General features: G+C 36.4%; 2 protein-coding genes across 2 annotated transcripts; both read left to right on the top strand.

Annotated features, from left to right (window-relative positions):
* Positions 1-1975: 1975 nt before the first annotated feature.
* Positions 1976-6802, top strand: LOC105335513 (nucleolar and coiled-body phosphoprotein 1). The gene is made up of 2 exons (XM_011439423.4): positions 1976-3128; positions 6228-6802. The coding sequence occupies exons 1-2, from the start codon at positions 2125-2127 to the stop codon at positions 6652-6654; spliced, it is 1431 nt and encodes a 476-aa protein (XP_011437725.3). The 5' UTR covers positions 1976-2124; the 3' UTR covers positions 6655-6802.
* A 3095-nt stretch (positions 6803-9897) lies between these two features.
* LOC105335512 (ovochymase) lies at positions 9898-19858 on the top strand. Its single transcript, XM_011439422.4, has 17 exons — positions 9898-10038; positions 10232-10421; positions 11624-11811; positions 12196-12321; positions 13468-13593; positions 14210-14337; positions 14420-14531; positions 15406-15531; positions 16641-17045; positions 17130-17302; positions 17533-17749; positions 17925-18035; positions 18273-18462; positions 18777-19036; positions 19182-19327; positions 19500-19584; positions 19713-19858. The coding sequence occupies exons 1-17, from the start codon at positions 9987-9989 to the stop codon at positions 19790-19792; spliced, it is 2715 nt and encodes a 904-aa protein (XP_011437724.3). The 5' UTR covers positions 9898-9986; the 3' UTR covers positions 19793-19858.
* The last annotated feature ends 336 nt before the right edge of the window (positions 19859-20194 follow it).

The raw sequence follows: 20194 nt of genomic DNA on the forward strand, positions 1-20194 counted from the left end.
GCAAAGCTAGCCTATGTTGAAAGCTGATACATATTTGAAGACCTCACAACAGTTGCCTTTGAACTTTCGTTCAATATATTAAAGAGCTAGCACTGATTTAGAAAAGTGTGAACACAACACGTGTTATAGTCAATAAAAGGAATAAATAATTAATTGCATAAATTTTGTAAATCACGAACTAATGTTTGGCATCTTCTTAAATTCCGTTGGACAAACATTTGTTTGGCATAAGAAATCGCTTGGTATGCCTTTTAGCATACAGATGTAGCTGTTTATTTCAGGAGAACAATTTCTGAGGTTTTTACAATGTAAACAAGTCAAACAAATAGAGATGGTTGAACAAACCGTGTTCGGTAAATAAATAGACGTTTGGTTTGGTTGACGTTTGGTCGTAATTAGGGTTGAACATATGACAGCCATATTGTAAATTTAATTTTTTTTAAAAATTTGCAATTAGAAATATTTCTTTTGTCGGAAGTAGAATAAATTTTAACAATGCATCGTAGATAAGTGTTTCTCACCGAAGCTAGAATTTGTTTTGGTGCTAGTACCACCAATGGAAGAAATGGGATGTAGTGTAACAAAATAAAAGTCTTTCTAAATTATTGAAATATCTGACTTTATTTTCAATATCTTAATGCAAAAAAAACTCCGTCCAAGAAAAATACATTCCATGAATTACGGAAGGAAAACGTCACGTTTCACTGGTTGGGGACTAGCGATTTCCTGACTGACAACTCGATTGAAAATACCTTCTTAAGGCATTTGATAAATAGATTTGATAAGTTGTTATATAAATTGATTACAACCATTCTTGTCGAAATTGGATTTCCCCCAGACGAATTACGTCTAAATTATTCCGCGATAACTTCGATTTGCATAAAGAATTGGAAGTTAATTAACGAGACAAATATCTGCAACACTCTCTGGAAGGGAGAACTAATTTTTCACACCCGTTAACTCCAGAATTTTATGGTTTGGAACCAAGTCTATCAAACGCTTTGGTATCTGGTACAACCCAGGACGTACTCTGTGATAATGTTTGTTTTGAGTACACCACTTCGTCGCTCAATAAATCTATACAGCATGCATAATGAAACAGTGGGTTGTAAATGTTTGTGGGCAATATCTACGTTGTCAATTTCACAATTCGTCGGAAGGGTCGATATTGGCCCAATAGAAGAAAAAGGTGTCCCCCTAATTCCACCGTGTGAAATTCAGCAGTTTTAGTCTGCGAAGGTCAGCCATGAATAAGCATACTTATCTTAAACAATGTCTCTCATTTGACGTTTTGTAAGGGCTTTTGAACTAAAACTTGAATTTTGCCCCATAATTGCACGTCATAAAATCATCTCTGATAATAAGCAAGTGTTACTATCATGAACAATGAGAAATCGATGGCTTTTATCAACGAAACCTGTAGTTTCAATGTATTTTTAAAGAGGCGAAGAGTTAGGATTTCCAGTGAAGGCACACTGTCGTCACCCAGACGTTCGTTCAAATATTGACTTAGTATGGTACTACTAAAATGTATCTTGTATACTTGTTTGTTTCATCGGGTCAGCTCTGGTAAGCCCCGACAGAAATTTAAAAAGACATTATCTTAAATGGATTGCAGTTTCTGTGTAGAACGGCGATAGATCTGTGTAAGTAAAGAGACGGGGTGCATTAAATGGACGGAATTATGTATGGGGCGTCCTTGGTTACAATGTGAAGAAACATACATCGAAAGACCGAACTGAAAAAAATGAACAATCACGATTGTCCTTGTTTTGGTGAAAAACGTCTAGTTCCAAAACACGGTGTATTCTTTTAACTACAGTGCTTCACAGTTCACGGGAAATAGACTTGTGATTGGATTCACGGACTAACGGTCTGAAATAAGCTACAGAATTTCTTTTCAGATTATGGAGTAATCGTTTGATTAATTCCTTTCAAGCGCATAAAAAAGGATCTGTGCGCGCGAACACTGACTGTTTGCTAGTTTAAATAGATTTCTTCTCTGCGCTTATTTGAAAGGTTGCACCCGATAAGCGAGAATGACTTCCGACCAAGGAAGATATCTTGTTTGACATTTCATTGAAAGGCTGGATTCGGTGTTCATCTATAAAAAGGGATCGAATCATGGAATCGGATTCACTTCGCTGGGCCTTGTTCACCAACACTGCGGTTCAGGGACCGGCGAACCTTAGAGACCTCAGAATCACCGCGATGAAATTACAACAGCGGGCCTTGACAGGAAAAGCCCAGGACAGACGGAAAGGCCACCACTCCGACACTACAGTCCAAAAGAGGACATTGAGTAGCTATCCTATGCAACATACTAAAGAGGAATCTATGAAAATGGCCCAATCTCATCAACACTTACGGACACATTTGGACCGAAGAGTGAAGCAGGCTAGGATAGACAGTGGAAATCTTAGAGACTACAGTCAGAAGATGTTCGACTCAGTGATTCAAGCCAAGAAGCAGAATCTCCCGATTCGGCCGAGCACTGCGATTGTGCCAGATCACTTACCGAAGTACCAAAACGGTAGTACAGGTCCGTCAAGGAGTGGAAGCATCATGTACAATGCCCGTAGTCAGATGCTAAATTCTATACGACTGCGTCCAAATTCAGAACCTCCCCTGAAATTCAAGCACGAACGTTCGACAGAGATTCGCACGGAAATACGCAAAACCCTCTCTCAGAGCAACAGCGATTTCCGAGTGGTGACTCCATTAACTTCAACTTCCAGATCCTCAACCTCTTCAACCAGCGAGTACCGCCTGATTCCTATGAATGGCAATTTGTCTGAGTTTTCCTCCATCCCTGACCTGGATGATAGCACTGCCCAGGACAGTGTTTTCAGTGACTGTGAATCCAAGAGCAGCACTGTCAAGTCGGAGTTCACCTATACCCGCCCTCATTGTGATGCCTCCGCCATCCGTTTCTATTCTCTAGAGGAAGAATCTTCCATCAGCTCCGTGGATAGCAAAAAGGAGGATTCGGCTCCCCCTCCTCCTGTGGAAGAACCTAAACCAGAACCCCCTCCGGAGCCGGAGAAGAGACCAAAAAGTGGGAAAAGACCAAAGAGTACGGGCTCTCGAGGAAAAAGTCCAAAAGCCAGAGGGAAAAGTCCTAAAAAGTTGGTACTTCATTGTTTCATATCTGTACAAATACTCTTTTGTTAATTAAGATTAACCGAAGTACAAAAAAATAAGGTCTTTTTTTAACGTGATGAGCAAGGTGAAGTGTCACAGACGTGTTAATTTTAGTTCAATTTGCGAAAAAAGAAATGTTTAAAGACAACATTCACACTTTTGAGAGCCTTAAGCTTAAGCAATGCATTTATTCTATTCAAATCTGATTACTCACACAGTTCAAAACATGATCGGATTGTTCTCCCCAGAACTCGTATTGAAGCAAAACAAGTGCTAATGTTTACAGTACTTTATTGGCAATTCATGTCTCATGTTAGATAGTCCTTAATGGATTAATTCGGGGATCTCAAAAGACCTAACACGGTCTTATTAAAAAGAAAAAGAGTAAGCCGGCATTAACGGGATAACAGATCGACTTATTAAAGTCCACAAACTGGAAAAGGGGCACATATCGTGCATGTCTAAAATTGTTTCTACAGGTAGACTGATCTTTGTTTTTTGGTACCTCTTTAGTTTTACCTTAGTATTGTTTAACTCTTCTAGTTTACACATTTCTGGGTTTTTTTGCTCATTTTAGAGTGAACAATCGTACAAAAAGTGTAACAATGGTCTTAGAATTTTTTTTTGTATTTCAATCTTTTATGTATCAGTTTAACCGACAGAAAATAGTCACAAATAATGACAGCATTCATATTCACCTTAAGATTTTTAACGAGATTTTCAAAGCTTTTTGTGTATTGATAGATGTGACAAGGCCTGTTTATCTTTTCCAAACACATTATAAAACGTTCTTTTCTTCATTTCCCGATAAAAGCTCTCGTCTTGGATAGGTTTACCAGTATATTGCTTCAAGGGATCTCAGGAAACGACCTTGCGTCCCGGAGATCGTTTTTCTTTTATACAAAGAGATATCAAGGCGTACATCTAATAACGTGTTAAGATTTCCGCCAACGTTTCAAAATCTGAATCAACAATGAACCCATTAAAGTTTTTCAAAATTAAACCTGCATATTTGAAGAGGGCTTTTTTCTTTTCATTTCGTTTTGTCTTCGAAATCTCCAACTTGTTCAGTTTGAAATTATGTGACGAATATTACCTTTTCTGTGGCTACTACGGTATGCAATATTGGAAATAATTTCAAAACTTCCAGATTCGTATCTGAAGATGAAAGAATTGTCACATAGATCTATCTGACCTCTTGTTTGTTTTTCTTATCACTGATCTCATTAAAGTGGCATAAAAGGTCCGAATTAAAACTCTGATTTGCACCGTAATTAATAAATAAATCTTAAAATTTGGCCGTAAAGCCTTTTTAAGTTTCTTGATAAGACTCAAATTTAATTTAACCTTTTTTAAACATTTTTGAACGTTCAACCGTATACAAATTCTGTACGAAACAGATATATCCCAAACAGATAATAAAAGAGCGGCATTTTCATATCTTCTTCACGAACTTGAAATAAGGCTATTTTTGAATTTTCTCATTAATTGATATCTTCCCAGGAATCTGTCCTCTTGTTTTGTATTATGTTGTCCATCAAGGTGTCAGGGCTATGTCGTGGTATTTATTCTAACACCTGGTTTATTCCAAACATGCACAGTGACAACTGAATGCATCTTGGGACCACATTTACTCATCTGTCTTAGAAGTCTTACAACAGAAGGTGATAACCCTTTGACACGGACCAATTTGTTGCTCTTTTGTAACAAAGGAATCCAACGCAGATCTCTCGCAAATTCCTTTCTCTCTCGGGGTTTTACTTTTCACCAATTTAAAACCATTACCGTTTATTCTTATTTACAGTTGAAACGATGTTTAAAGATATGTTCCGTATGCAAAACTAACAGTTTTTCTTTGAACAGAAAAAAACCTAAACAAAAACCAACAACCCACGTAGTTGTGGGATGTCTGCATGCTTTGTAAATAAACAGAGAATAAAACCAAGTTAATATGACATATCCAAAGAGACACATGAATCAATCGTCGTCTGTGACTTGCATATATGATGATAAATGTATAACAAAAAACAAAAAGGTACAGGCATAACGAAAACCTCCCAAATAGTAAACCTGTTTAATACAATGATAATTATAGTTTTGCTCAACATGGTTACTTACTCTCAATATAGACTTAAGTAGTTCTTTATAAATATGGGTCCAACAATTTTAACCTGCATTTAAAAAATGATATGATCCTTAACCGGAAAATGACCGAGGTTTGGTTTTTCTGAAATACCCTTTAAAAACCATTTACCAAATTGATAAATTTTTGCGATATTCATAAAGAATTTTATTTTTTTAAATGGGTCAAGGTATTAACAGTAATAGCTCATATTCTCGAGAGGGAGAAAATCATTTAAAAGGCTGTAGAGTTACCGTTTAATGCATCAGTATTATTATGAACGCACAAAAGCAAAATGCTAATGGTCCATTACATGACATCATGTACTGAATTATTCAAATTCTTCGACCGATTTTACGATGCTAACATGTACATTACCAGGGCATCCTTAAATGTACGGTAACCATATCATGGTGACTTGCAAACAAGTTTAAATTTTAAATGTTTCTACCAATCTGTGATTTCTCAGTACTGGGACTTCAAATCTACAGCGTACTGTTTATTAACATAAAGAACATTATATAAGTCGGTTATATTGAATGAAAACTTCACAAAAAGGACTAAAGATTAACTTAGATCTGTTTAACCCAATAATTAATCCATAGTACATGTATACCCTTTCATTACCATCAAATAATCTTACCCACTAAACACAGTTAATATGGAGGTAATGCTATAGTTAATTAGTCACTGTAGATTGGTTCTTTCCCTATGGTTTCTAGCAATTAGTGTCCCAATCTACACCCGAAACTAGGGATAATAAACTTTTAAAGTTTAAATGCACTTAAGAAAGTATTGATGTAATCCTTTTTTACTCATAGAAAAAATAAGGCATTTTAAATTATGAACAGACTTTATATTTTATCTTCTATATACCTATTTACCGTCCCGAAGAAATATGCATATTGAAAACTCTTGTAGTATTTTCGCGATTACTTATTTTATTTCTTTTATTTTTCAGGAGTGCAAAAGGAAAAAAGAAGGAGGAACCCGAACCCCCGCCCCCACCACCCCCGGAACCAGAGAAAGAGGAGAAAAAGCCCGAGGTTAAAAAACCCCTGAAGGGTCCACATTGTTGGGTGGACGACATGACGATTACAAGTGAACCGGTGAACGAGCCAGGCGACGACACGCAACAAAACGCAGGGGAGGGAACTCAGTCCCGTCTAAACAGCGCCAAATCAAACGAAAGGAAAACCCCGGGACAGGAAGACAAAGAAAATCTACCCGTTGTCATTACGAATGCGGATGACGTCATAGTGGACCATATAGAATTGCCCAAATTTCTGTGCCCTAGTTCGGAATTAAAATCAAAACAAGCTGCAATAAAGGACTGGTTGGCAAGGACTAATTTCAATCACTCCAGTCGATGTGTGCCATTGATTTAGTCAATCCTAGCTTACTTCATTACACCCCCAGCAATATAACCCTATTATTTAATTATACATGTATATATGATATTACTTTCAGGAGCATCCAAGAAAATTGAATTGTGTGTTCCTATTTACTGAGTGTAGAAAAACTGCCTTTCATAAATGGATACTATATAAAATTTTGAATTTTTTTTATTTTTCTGGAAAAAAATTGACCCATATCTTCATCCCACACAATATTCATGTGGTTGTTAATCTTAATAGTGGAATTCATAACTGTCCAAATAAAAATTCTCGAAGGGGGTTTCGTAGAGACCTAACAGAAATCATGTTTGAAGATTTAAAAGAAATGGTGTTGCATTTATGAATGAATATATGCTAGTAGTTAATTATGTTACGCATATAGACATTTCTTTGAAGTAGACCAAAAAACAACAATTATTTTTATGTTCCTTGCTTGCATATCGTAAGAACGGAAAACAAAAGGTTTAAAAGTACGCAGGAGGTGAAAAGAATCCCGACTGGAGAGCAGACGAGGTCCTCCCAGAGGATTAAATGTATGACCATGCATTCAAAGATGAAATGTACTTGAATACAACACGCCAGATTCACACATTGCACCAAGAGTGAGGTGTTTAAGACGTTAATACATGTAGCTTAGCATGACATTGGCACACTAGAAAAACATGATTCAGGGAAAATGGCATTGTCTACACTTGACAGATAGGAATACTTGAGTCTATGATGAGCATAAGATATTATAAGAATATAACTTACATTTTTAAATAGAAATTAACAAACAAAGCAATTTTAACCCCCCCCCCCTTGCTAGAAAAAAAGTATGTAGAAGGAAATAAAATGAAAAATTCTCTTTAACCATTTCAACAGTCATTCCACGAATCGTCTGGTCGTTGAACTTTTTAGACTTTACACAGGGGTATCTTATCTGTATATTAATATAAATAATATTGATGTCAAAGAGAGCAGAGCGATAAGGTGCTCCTGTGGACTTTATTAATCGTCTTGAGCAGAAGAACTCTATACAAAGATCAGGGGAAATATGTATACAGGTTTTCTTTACTACATTATAGTTTACAGTTTTAAAGCTCATATCCAAAATTTAAGGTAGATGTCCTGGGTAATTTGTTGATCACATTGCCCCCTTTAACTGATATAGCTAATCGACAAAGAGCGATAACTTTGGTTTTGACGTGTTTGTAGAGACCTTGACAGAATGTTAATATCTGCATGATATAATTTAGAGGCCACTCTCTCGTAACACTGACATACATTGACTTATAGATTCACTCAATGTTTGTTTAACAGATTTTTTAAAATGAAAAATTAATTCAAAAATATAACAAACTACTTGATTGGAAAAAAAATTGCGAAATGTGGGTCCCTACATAAACTAAGCATTTTTTTGGCTAAAGCGATGGGTTTTTTCTCTCTTGAAATCAAACCTTATGTCATAAAAACTCAAAATCATGTCTTACTACTGACATTTTTTCCTTCTCTACAATGCGTACACTAGTACCCAATTTTTCACAACAGGGTTCCAGCCAATTTCCATTTTTTTGTGGTTTAAAATCATTCTTAAAGTAAAATACGTTTTAAATATATTTTTTTAAATCAGAGGTACACATTACAGTTGCAATTTTTATTCATAAACGACATAATTGTCGTCTTTTTTTAGCATTTTACATTTGTGTCTGTTGCACTTGAAAATCAAAAAAAAACATATAGGGGATGACACACTTACTTTTTTCAACAATTAAAACATGTAAACCCCAATTTCGCTCAACCAACTTGACTTTGGGGAATATGTCCTTAGATATTTTTTCTTTAAACATTATCTAGGCTATTTTGTTTGATTTGAAAAATAGTAAAAATTTTATTTTTAAGGGATAGACCTGTGTTAATATTAATTAGTATGTTTGTAAATACATGGATATTATCACGTACAAATACTTTTTTTTATGTATATATTTATTTCATAACATACAAAAGAGATTATGAGGCAAAACCTCCACAGAGGCCCTCTAACTATTCCTCACCTGGGGTGCCAGATGATTCATGTACAAATACAATATTTTAAAACGGATGGTTGTTGGCGATTAAAGCCTTATAATAAACACATTGGCCTGCTACTAATGCAATATTTTTAATTTGATATCTATATTAAAAGTATGTGCTTAATCACTAAAGATAATTACATTTTTTTTTAAATAAAGTATATACAGAACTATCATGACGATGACGTCACTCGAGCCACCTTACTATGAAGTCTATCTATTGGGTTTATCATATTCATATTTCGTTGACACTTGACATCAGACACTACAATGTTATATAAATAGTGCCTGTTTGGAAGGGTAACTGTTTAAATTGACACCCCGGGAAAACCATTGTCAACCGACGCGAAGCGGAGGTTGACAATGGTTTTCGAGGGGTTTCAATTTCAACAGTTACCCTCCCAAACAGGCACTATTTGTTTTATTATACTGAATGTCTTAATTTTAAAGAAAATTTTACTGCTTTTATATAGAAATGAAGTGAATTCTACGGCGAACCGTACGCGCATGTAACAATTCGTTGTGTTACCCGTTGCTAAGTGTGTTGCTAACGCTGAGGGTAATAGAACGGATTATCAACTGCGTCTAAACCAATCAGATTTCAGTATTTAACATGAAAGTATAATAAATGAACATGTCGACCCTTTTTGAGGACGGTTTCTTTTAAATACGTTCTTTCCAGCAGTGTGGCCTTGTTCACATACTTTCGGATCAAGCTCGCCTTTTTCCGTAACCGATAAAAAAGTTATTTGTGGATTCGGAAATGGCTGAGGGTTACGATTGGTTCACAGACTGGGTAGTTGAGAGTTGTACACGGATCAGTTTTCAGAATTCAAACTCACATCTCTTGACATAATTCTATTCTAAATAATCCAAAGAGTTATGAATTCATAAGATGTTATCTGGATTGCGTCAACGTTGACTTGCTTCGAGTCGACAGATAACCTGGGCCATATCCTTTTTTTTTCTTATATTGAGAACATTTTGAACACAAGCAACAAATGTGGCCCTGCGTGCACTTTCATGCACCAATGATTTTTTTCTCCAAAGTCCTATATGATGGATTTCAGAGCAGAGGTCTCCAAAAATATCAGACTAGGTCACAGAACTTACCTATATTCTGTCCACATTATCTAAGAATATTAGTAACATTTCGAAATTTTGCGATATACGCAAGAATTATGGTCAAGGCTGAGCATTGGTATCATATCACAAAGAGGCATCATACACGGACTGTCACGGACGGGTTCCGCGGAAGCACACATATCAAACATGTTCCTCGTTGTGGTAATTTCGTTAATTATTTGTGATGTAGTATTCGCAGGTAAGAAAATGTTGATATGTGGATTTTTGAAAACAATATTTTTAAAATCAAAAATGAAGGATATACTAATTAGAAAAGAATTTTAAATGCCATTTTTATTTGATCACACGTATTTGTATTATTTCTGAGATATTGGGGTGGTTTTTTTTTACTCTGAAGCGCACTACAAACTCAACGATTCTATTCCAATTAGATTCAGGTCATTCTGGGTGTGGTGGTCCAGGTTTTTTAAACCGACACACGGGAGAAATCACATCTCACAATCACTTTAACAACCATAACCATTACCATAGAAACAGCAACTGTCATTGGAGGATCCGAGCGAACGCTGGTCACGTGGTTCGGTTGTCGTCCATCCACTTTGATGTTGAGCCCGATGCAAAGTATTTTTTTTCTAATCTATTTGTATATATTTTTTTTACCAATGTGTACATCGATATCTTCAGCAAATCCTTAGAAAAAATTGTCATAGAACAATTTCAATCTTCATAAAGTAAAATTGATGGAGGTTGGGGGCCAACACGCTCCCAATAAAATTCTCTTATAAGTTTGTTTAGCCATAAATTATTACTGCAGAAAGAGATGCCTTAAAACTTATCAGCGACATCACATAGCAAAGTATATACGCAAGTTTGGGAGAGAGAGAAAGAAAGAGAGAGAGATAGAGATATGATGATTATGATGGTGATGATGATGATGATGATGATGATGATGACACTGAAGGGGACATTCTAACAACAATTTTCTCTCTATCGATTTGAATTATTGTAAAAATGAAACGATCGAATACAATGTGATTTAGAGCATACTGGTTGGTTACCAGTTTCTAACATATAATAAGAGTTGTTTTAATATGTATAGCATGAATTTGGACGTCGTAATTTGACAAAATTAACTTGCAATAGAAAGAAAATTGTTGTTAGAATGTCACCTTCAGTATCACCATCATCATCATCATTATATCTCTATCTCCCTCTTTCTTTCTCTCTCTCTCTCTCCCAAACTTGCATATATATTTTGCTATGTGATGTCGCTGGTAAGTTTTAAGACATCTCTCTCTCTCTCTCTCTCTCTCTCTCTCTCTCTCTCTCTCTCTCTCTCTCTCTCTCTCTCTCTCTCTAAAGAATATCATTTAATGAAACAAATTAGAAACATTAAAAGGTATAGGAATGTACATCAGTTATTTACATAAATTATATAATATTTGCAAATCTCGGATAATCGGCTCAAAAATTTACAGCGGCAATCTGAAACATACAGGTAGTTATATTTTATGGTTCAAAAATTTATTTCAATGAATTTATTTTCACTTTTATGTAGTCAAAATTAATAATTCCCTTTCGTTTCGTTTCAATTTTTGGTTTCCTTTCGTTTGGTTTCGTTTCGTTTCGATTGGTTTCGTTTCGTTTAATTCAATTTCGTTTCGATTTCGTTTCGCACTTTACAGGCGCCCGCATAGGATTAAGGTTAAAAATGAAATATCAGATTATTTTCTTACACTCCAACAGATTATCATTTCTTCGTTTTAGGGAGAAAAAATTATCACGACCATCTAACAGTGTTAATGTTTTGACTTTTTCCCTAGTTGTGACTACGACTATTTAAATATCTACGATGGTAGTTCCAATTCCGCTAAGCTAATTGGAAAATTTTGTGGTGGAAGTGACGTAGAAGTTGTTTCGTCATCTCGGTACCTTTACCTAGAGTTCCATTCGGACGACAGCAACGAATTCACTGGCTTCAAATTCAAGTACTCGTTTCAACAGGCTTCGGGTAATTTAGTTTTTAAATTTACTGAATTTACTGAAAGTTCAGGATTAAAAGAACTTTACAGCCTAAGGGTTTCGCTTACATACCCAAAAAATATAATCTTGAATGGCACCGGTATAGTACGGATAGTCTGGATAGTATAATGCAATTATTGTAACAAATTTTCGAAAATTAAAAAAAAAAACATTGGACACAGAATACGTGTTTATATCATTTTCCAATTTACAAATCAACAAAGTCATAGGTCAGCATCTGCATGTTTGCTTTGAAATAAATATTGCAATAAAAAAAGGGGACACATCAATACGTGTAGCATGAATGAGTTACCGAAATTAAAGATGGTTTGAAAAAGGCAATAAAGGAGTTAAATTTTATCTTCTCATATAGCTGGTTGTGGAAACTCTTTCTTTATGTGCAAGAACCACAGATGCATCCAGAAGAGTTTCCTGTGTGACCAAGAAGACGATTGTGGAGATAACTCAGACGAGTCGGCCACCTGCAAAGTCGCTCCTAGTAAGTCAGACAAGATCACCTGTCAAGTCGCTCCTTGTAAGTCAGTTAAGATCACCTGTCAAGTCGTTCCTAATAAGTCAGACAAGATCACCTGTCAAGTCGCTCCTTGTAAGTCAGTTAAGATCACGTGTCAAGTCGTTCCTAATAAGTCAGACCAGATCACCTGTAAAGTCATTCCTGGTAAATTAGTTTAAATCTCTTGTAAAGTCGCTCGTAGTAAGTCAGTTCAGGTCTCCTGTAAAGTCGATCCTGGTAAGTTATACCAGATCACCTGTAAAGTCGCTCCTAGTAACTCAAACCAGGTCACATGTCAAGTTATTCCTTGGCAAGTTAAACCAGATCATCAATCTTTAAATGAAATCTAGCCATTGCAACCACCATATTTAGACATTGCCCAAGTATGGTTCGTTGCTTATAGCGGTTTACTGTAGAAAGTATTAAGGTATCCGATCCATAATAGCCTCAGATTCAATGAATCTGGGAGCATAACAGATATGTTTGGACCAAATACTCAGATACTTGAACATAAATTTCCTATTTAAGTACCAATATGTAAGAGTGGAATGTGTCCTAATTAATGACGTTTTCCTTTTTTTGAAAAGTTGTCCCCCTTTGCTTTTATTCAATAAAAATTAATTCTAAAAAAATCTACACGGTATAAAATTTATTTTAAATAGTTTTTGTATTCCTAATAATAAAATACATCTTTCCACCAAAGCATTTTTTGCTATTCCTAGTAATTACTTTTTTTATTTTAAAAAATGTGCTTGTCTCCATAGACCTTAATGCAATCTTAGTTAATATTATTTTTCAAAATTTCTCTCGGTAAATCTTTTTCTACTCTTAATGCTTCAAATAGATATCAAAGTATTAAATACATGATGGATTTTCAAGGTTGGAAAAATTTGGTCCAAATATGGATCGGATACCTTAAGTCTAAGTTTTTGAGGTGAAACTTTTTTCAATTATGAAGGTTTAAAGACATTTGAACATGTAATAAACCTCTACATATCTATTTAATTTCATTTCTTGTTTATATTTGTATCCTTTTGACAACATGTAAGCAGGTGTAGTTATTAAATGGCTTTAGATATAGTTCTTGAGGGATTTTTTTGTTTGATATGCACTTGGAATTTTTCCTGTCAGGTAATTGTGCAGAAAATGAATACACCTGTGTTGCGGACCAGAAGTGTATATTGAAGACCTGGCTGTGTGACGGTGAACCAGACTGTGCTGGGGGTGATGACGAGGCAGGGTGCGGTTTACAGACAGGTGAGGCTGCCTGTACATGCACGTGAGTGTGTGTGTAGGGGGGAAAATGTTATGTGAAATTATACCACTACCGATGTCACGCGTAGCTTTGGTTGAGGACAAGCGTGAAAAGACTACAGAAATGGGATGTTGTCAAAATTTAAATAGTTTTGAAAAAAACCCAATGGATTATTGATAATAAATAATAATTGTCATAGCGCATTCACGCATCGTATGAGTAAAACTTTAAGAAAAAAACGTTACAATAAAACTGCTTTGCAAGGGATATTAATTATGATAACTTCTGTAGTGAAAATGGTATGGCTGTAGAAATTATGTTATTCAAGCAGAAGAGGATGCAATTAGTCTAACGTTGAAGATAGTTCTCTATAGCATGACCCTCTGAAGTAGTGTACATCTGTTTTCATCGCGCAGTAGTAGGTTATAAATCTTCTACAAAATCATGTGGTAATGCCATCGCAAATTAATGCACGGAAGCTATATGTAGCTTATTTCATAGATTTACACGGGTAGTATAGCAAGTATAATAATTTGTAAAAGGGAGATAATCCAAACAACTTTTACGTCTCGTCAGTAAGGGTCCAGCAGTACTTATACTTCTTTTGATTCTTAATAGGGATATCTGGGTGTGGTAGCAGTTCTATGCAGAACGGGACATCAGGAGTTATCAGCTCTATGAACTTCCCCATCGAATACAACAACGACTCCAAGTGTCATTGGGATATCAATGTACCCCCAGGAAAGGTAAAGATGGATAGCTGTGATACTTTAATACTGTCTTACTACCTGTAGCGGAATGATTGAAAGCAAATAAATGTATTTGCAGTACATCAAACTAGAATTCAACAGAACATTTGAGGTGGAGCCCGGAGAGGGGCCTGTTTGTGAATACGATCGTGTCACAGTGTACAGTGGAAGTGGAGGCCGCCATTTTGTCGGTGAGTGCAAGAAAACTGGTTAAACTGGTGTCCAGATTTACATTTATTCCGCTCACGGTCGATTCTTGCACAAAACTCTTCCTGCGTCAGGTGTTTTTATAAATACCAGTATTAGTTGCAAAGTCAAAAGGAAGATCTATTTCTTACAACTTTTCTACACTTTATACAACCATCCCTCACGATAAATTAAAGTCCATGCTTTAAACATTATTGATAGCTGCTTTTTCAATAAAAATGGATCATCTAAATTTGATTACCATGTCATCGGTCATTTGCAAAACTATTTAGTTACACAAGTACTCTGAAGTAGATATTTAAGAGATGCTTGAGTTTCTGATAGACATCATCTATGTAGTTTTTGGAAATTGGGTCTTCCAACAATCTGTTTGAATTGGGTACCAATTGCGCCCCATTGTTAGCAGACCTATTTTTGTATTCATATAAAGCAGAATTTATTCAAAAACTAATAAATAACTCGCTGTGGCATTCAACTTAACATGCAGGTAAATCGAAGACGTATTATCAATTATTTAACAATTGTTGCTTCCATATTTATGTCGACTCGATATATCCCAGTGAACTTGAAATAAAAGATACCGGTACCTCATGTTTCATATCTGAATAATTTTCTGGAAAGGGAGAATGACGGTAACCCAACAAAAAACTTAATGATAAACGTGATGACTTCAATTTATTTATTTATTTATTATTTTTGACTCTGGTTTATTTATTTTTCCTTTGGATTTTTGATTTTGGGCACTGTTCGTTATCAACACATGTTATGTCAAACATCTCCTTAGGCTAAAAATGAATTTCGGATAATAATTCTATGATAATGTTTCTCATGAAATATATTAAAACTTTTTCATTTCAGGAGAATACTGTGGATATCAAGCCCCCGATTCAGTCATCATCCCGGGCTCTCACGGAATAGTGCGCTTTTCATCAGATGAAGGGGAAAGTTTAGCAGGATTTCAAATTAAGTGGACTGCAGTTGATGGTATGATCCAATGGAGTTCTTATCCTTTTACAACTCTCTTCTATGTAAGTAGGGATAAGAAACATCTGTCGAAGGATTAATCCCTAGCTAAGAGGAATATATTGTGCTTTTAACTCTAAATTTCAAGTTCTTTATGGTTGAAACTGTGCTAAAATCCAATTTTCAACATGGTAAGAAAATTGTCAACAGTTGTTAGTGGTATAGTAGTTTTCGGAATCTACGTATTTACGAATCATTGAAACAGTATACAATTATTTAATGCTTGAGCAGTCAATAGACCAGAATATTTTTCCCGAGGTGCAGGGAACAGCTCAGTATGATCTATTGCCCGAGGCCAACGGCCGAGGGCAATAGATCATACTGAGCTGTTCCCTGCACCAAGGGAAAAAATTTCTGGTCTATTGACTGTTCAAGCATTAAATAATTGTTTTATTACCTAATTCCTTTTTTAGTTTTCGGGGTTTACAATTTGCATATTGCAGATGGTTTTCGTGCCATTATGCAATATATTAAGATTTTTTTCATCTTTTACATGCACCACACCTGTTGCATGCATTACAACATCTCAATTTAATATTAGTTTACACAAAGAAGGGGGAGTCTTCAACCCATTAGATTTTAAATAGTCTTTTACCTTATATGAGGCTTTAACACTGTTAATTATTTGATACTCCATTTTTATTACATTGAATTTGGTTTCACCAAGTACTAAGAACAGCGTCTATGTAAAGGAATATACATTCCCTGGGAACTATTGAAAGGATGTAACATTAACATACACGCGTTCTGAAATACGTCGCCGGTCCAATAGATCGCAGTCTATTGACCGGCTGTCCAATAGATCGCAGTCTATTGACCGGCAGTCCAATAGATCGAGACTGGCTGTCTAATAGATCGCAGTCTATTGACCGGCAGTTCAGAATAGACGCAAATATCTAATTTGGAATAAAACAACAAAATTCCTTTGATTAGGTAATAATTATTTTTACTCAATCCAAAAAAATGCTAATATATAAATGAAATCAAAGAACAAGCTTCTCCACTTCTCAAAAAGAATTTGTCAAGATCCAAACATCTTAAAAATAGTACAATCTTGCTTTCACTTCAAGGGGACCCTACCTACGTAAACCCCACAGTTGATCCTGGTCCATTTGGCTGTGACAAAGATATCTATTACAATGGGGCCGGAACCATTCAAACCCCGGGATTTGATCCCAGTGGACACTATAAGGACAACACAACATGCGTCTGGAGAATTTTTGGTCCGGAGGGGTACAACATTAAGCTCCACTTCAATGACTTCGGTACAGAGATGTCTCACCAATGTAAGTACGACAGTTTGAAGATCTATGACGGTCCCAGCGCCTCTGATGAGCTGATAGCTACAATCTGCGGCAACCGTCTGCCTCACGAGGAGTGGTCCAAAACCAACAACATGATGGTTGTCTTCACCAGTGACAAGGTCTACCACGACATCGGATTCAGGGCCGTCTTTACAGCAGTAAAACCTAATGGTAAACCAAATTCTTCATCACCACTACATCTTGTAGCTTGTACGTTGAATTGATGACATCGACATTCACTTTTATTTTTTACAGACCACCAGGTTACGGACATCGCAGCTTGTACTGGTACCCCGACCGTCCTTACGGCAACGTCTGGAACCATTCTGTCCGATCTTTACGACGGGGTTACAGAATACCCTAATAATCTGAACTGTCAGTGGAAAATCAACGCACCTGTCGGCAAAGTGATCACCTTGTGGTTTAATGTGCGTACTTTCACTATGTGTATAGTTCATCCATTATTCACTCTTTCAATAGACTACATTTACAAAGATGGTTTTCGAATTCTGTAAAGTGACCAAGCCAGATATTATCCGTTTATAAACCGTTAAACTCTCACTGCAATAGGCTTTGCCACGTAGCTGAAGAATAAACGTGTATATGATAATACAAATGCATCGTAAAATTGTCTTTTAACTTCCTCTTTTCTAACTAGGCGTTTGAAGCGGAGAGTACGGAGAACTGTAACTATGACTACCTGTCAGTTTACGACGGGAAGAACTCCTACGGCTCACTGATGGACAAGCTCTGCGGGATGGTGTACCCGGAAAAGATGACGTCAGAGACCAACCACATGTACATCCAATTCATCTCGGACGAAACCGCGGGGGGATTCGGCTTTAATCTGACCTACACCATTGAAGATCCATTACGTCAGTTTTTTCTTCTGTTTTAATTTTTTTAATATGACATAGAGACCCGTCGTTGTCTATTAAATCTAATATTTTCTTAGCACTTCACATATTGATGTAAATTACAACATAGTGAAATAAGCAGCCAAGCAAGTCATAAAGGTGCCATGCAACTGATCTTGGTGTACCATTTTAGCTTCCTGCCAAGACAGCGAGTTCCGTTGCCGGGACACACACTGCATTGCCTACTCCAAGGTCTGTAACGGACACGACGATTGCGGCGATGGATCCGACGAGTTGGTCTGTGGTAAGATTCACATTTTGCTTCTTGGCGCCATCAGCGTCAGTTTAGCAAAGGAATTTGCAGCGACATTTAAAATTGACCAAAGAGAAATTGACACTACGATTCTTATTTTCGATCTTGCAGACTTTGGCAAATTACCAATCTTTTTCAAAATACATGTACATCTTTCATTTCAACTATGTTCTTTGTACATGTTTATTTTTAACTAAAAGTTCGTAACAGAACTCTTGCGTTGTTAAGGTAATGACGGTGTCTGTGGGCGCCCAGCGATTAAACCAATCGAAAGTAACACAAGAATTGTGGGAGGAAGAGAAGCCATCCCTAACAGCTGGCCCTGGCAGATCTCTATGAAGCACTACGGACGTCACAACTGCGGGGGCAGCATCATCCACCCACAATGGGTCGTCACTGCCTCGCACTGCGTGGAGGAGTAAGTTGTCATCGACAAGTCAGATACATATCAGAATATGCCGCCAACTATATAGATAATGGATGAAGTTCCTCGTAAAAGGTCCTTGTTGTTTGTTTGAGATAAGGCTGGTTTGTTGTCAGTAGATTCTTCTCATTATTGTAAAAGGGATGAATACCAGAGTATCACACATTTTTTTTCTCGATAGGTTGTAGTTCTGAATTCTTTATACATGTACATTCAATAAATCAATGGCGGCTTCTTTTTATCAATTAAAGACCTATTTAGAATAAGGCAAAAAATTTCAAAACCTGTAAAGCTTTGCCTTTTCTTAGCAATCGCAACCTGGACCATCTGACCATAGAGGCGGGCAAGCACCATGAGAAGAAGGACGATCCCCATCAACAGATCCGACGAGTCACCAAGATCCTGATGCACGAGAGTTATGACTCTGACCTCATTGACAATGACATCACTCTTTTTAAACTGGACAAGCCTTTCATTCTGAACGAATACGTCAACATCGTGTGTCTTCCTGAAGTTGTCGTAGCGGATGGCGCCAATTGCATGGTGACAGGGTGGGGAGATACAAAGAGTGAGATATACCTTTTTTTCTAATATTTGCTCAACATTATAAGAATCAGACTGAGTAGATCACGGTACTCTCCATTACACTCTACAAGATCTCAAGGTATCGAAATAGTTTAACGCCAAAATCTGAATTGCTTTGATTTTACCAGACACGAGTGGTGCTGGTTTGCTGAAGCAGGCGTTGTTGCCCATTGTGAACGTAGACAAATGTAACAGCACCGACTATCTGGACGGGGACGCCACAGACAACATGCTTTGTGCTGGGTATGATCAAGGTGGAATCGACTCTTGTCAGGTAATCACGTGCAGAAGTACTGCGATGAAGTTCACGTATTAGTACTATTAGTATATTATTATAACATGTACATGTTTTTATGGCTTTCAGTAAGTGTATAGACGTTTTCGATCATGATGATCTCAACTACATGAGTTACGGTTATAATGATATGTTTTATTCTGAAATATAGGGTGACAGTGGCGGTCCGTTTGTCTGTAAGTCTGGAACCAAGTGGGACCTCCAGGGAATAGTCTCATGGGGAAATGGGTGTGCCGGTGGGTATATCAGCAACACGTTTCTCAATCAGTCAAATTATAAGATACGTGTACAAATATTTTCTTTTTCCAATGGGACATTAATATAAGGATACAATTTATTCATTTATCGATTTATTTGTTAACAGAGGAAAAGAGTCCAGGCGCTTATACCAAAGTTATTAACTACATCCAATGGATTCAAGAGATGGTAGCGTCACACCCTTGACATCGTATTAACGAAGCTCATGCAATGTAGGAAGAACAAATGAAATTAAATGAAATTATAAAACTATTTCTCTTTTTCATGCCTTCGATTATCTTTGCCAAAAACAAAACAAAAATTGTAGATTTGAATACGAAAATTATCTTTGATGACAAATGGTTAATAACGTGTTCCTTGACAAGACTAATACTGGTAAATCCGGAGATTGTAACCGACATATTTTCCCAGCAGTTATCATTTCAGGTTTCATCTTATTAAAAAAAATCTCATTCTGGTTTATTTTGTTTTAAAGCAATTGAAAATACTAATGCAAACTGAGTTTAGTGTATTTGAGAGGTGCCAGGGGTCGTCTGACTGGCTAAGATAAAAAACAATACAAGTTAACAATTTACCGATCATATTTGT

Source organism: Magallana gigas, chromosome 7, assembly GCF_963853765.1.
Source record: "Magallana gigas chromosome 7, xbMagGiga1.1, whole genome shotgun sequence".
In the NCBI taxonomy this organism is placed as follows: Eukaryota; Metazoa; Mollusca; class Bivalvia; order Ostreida; family Ostreidae; genus Magallana; species Magallana gigas.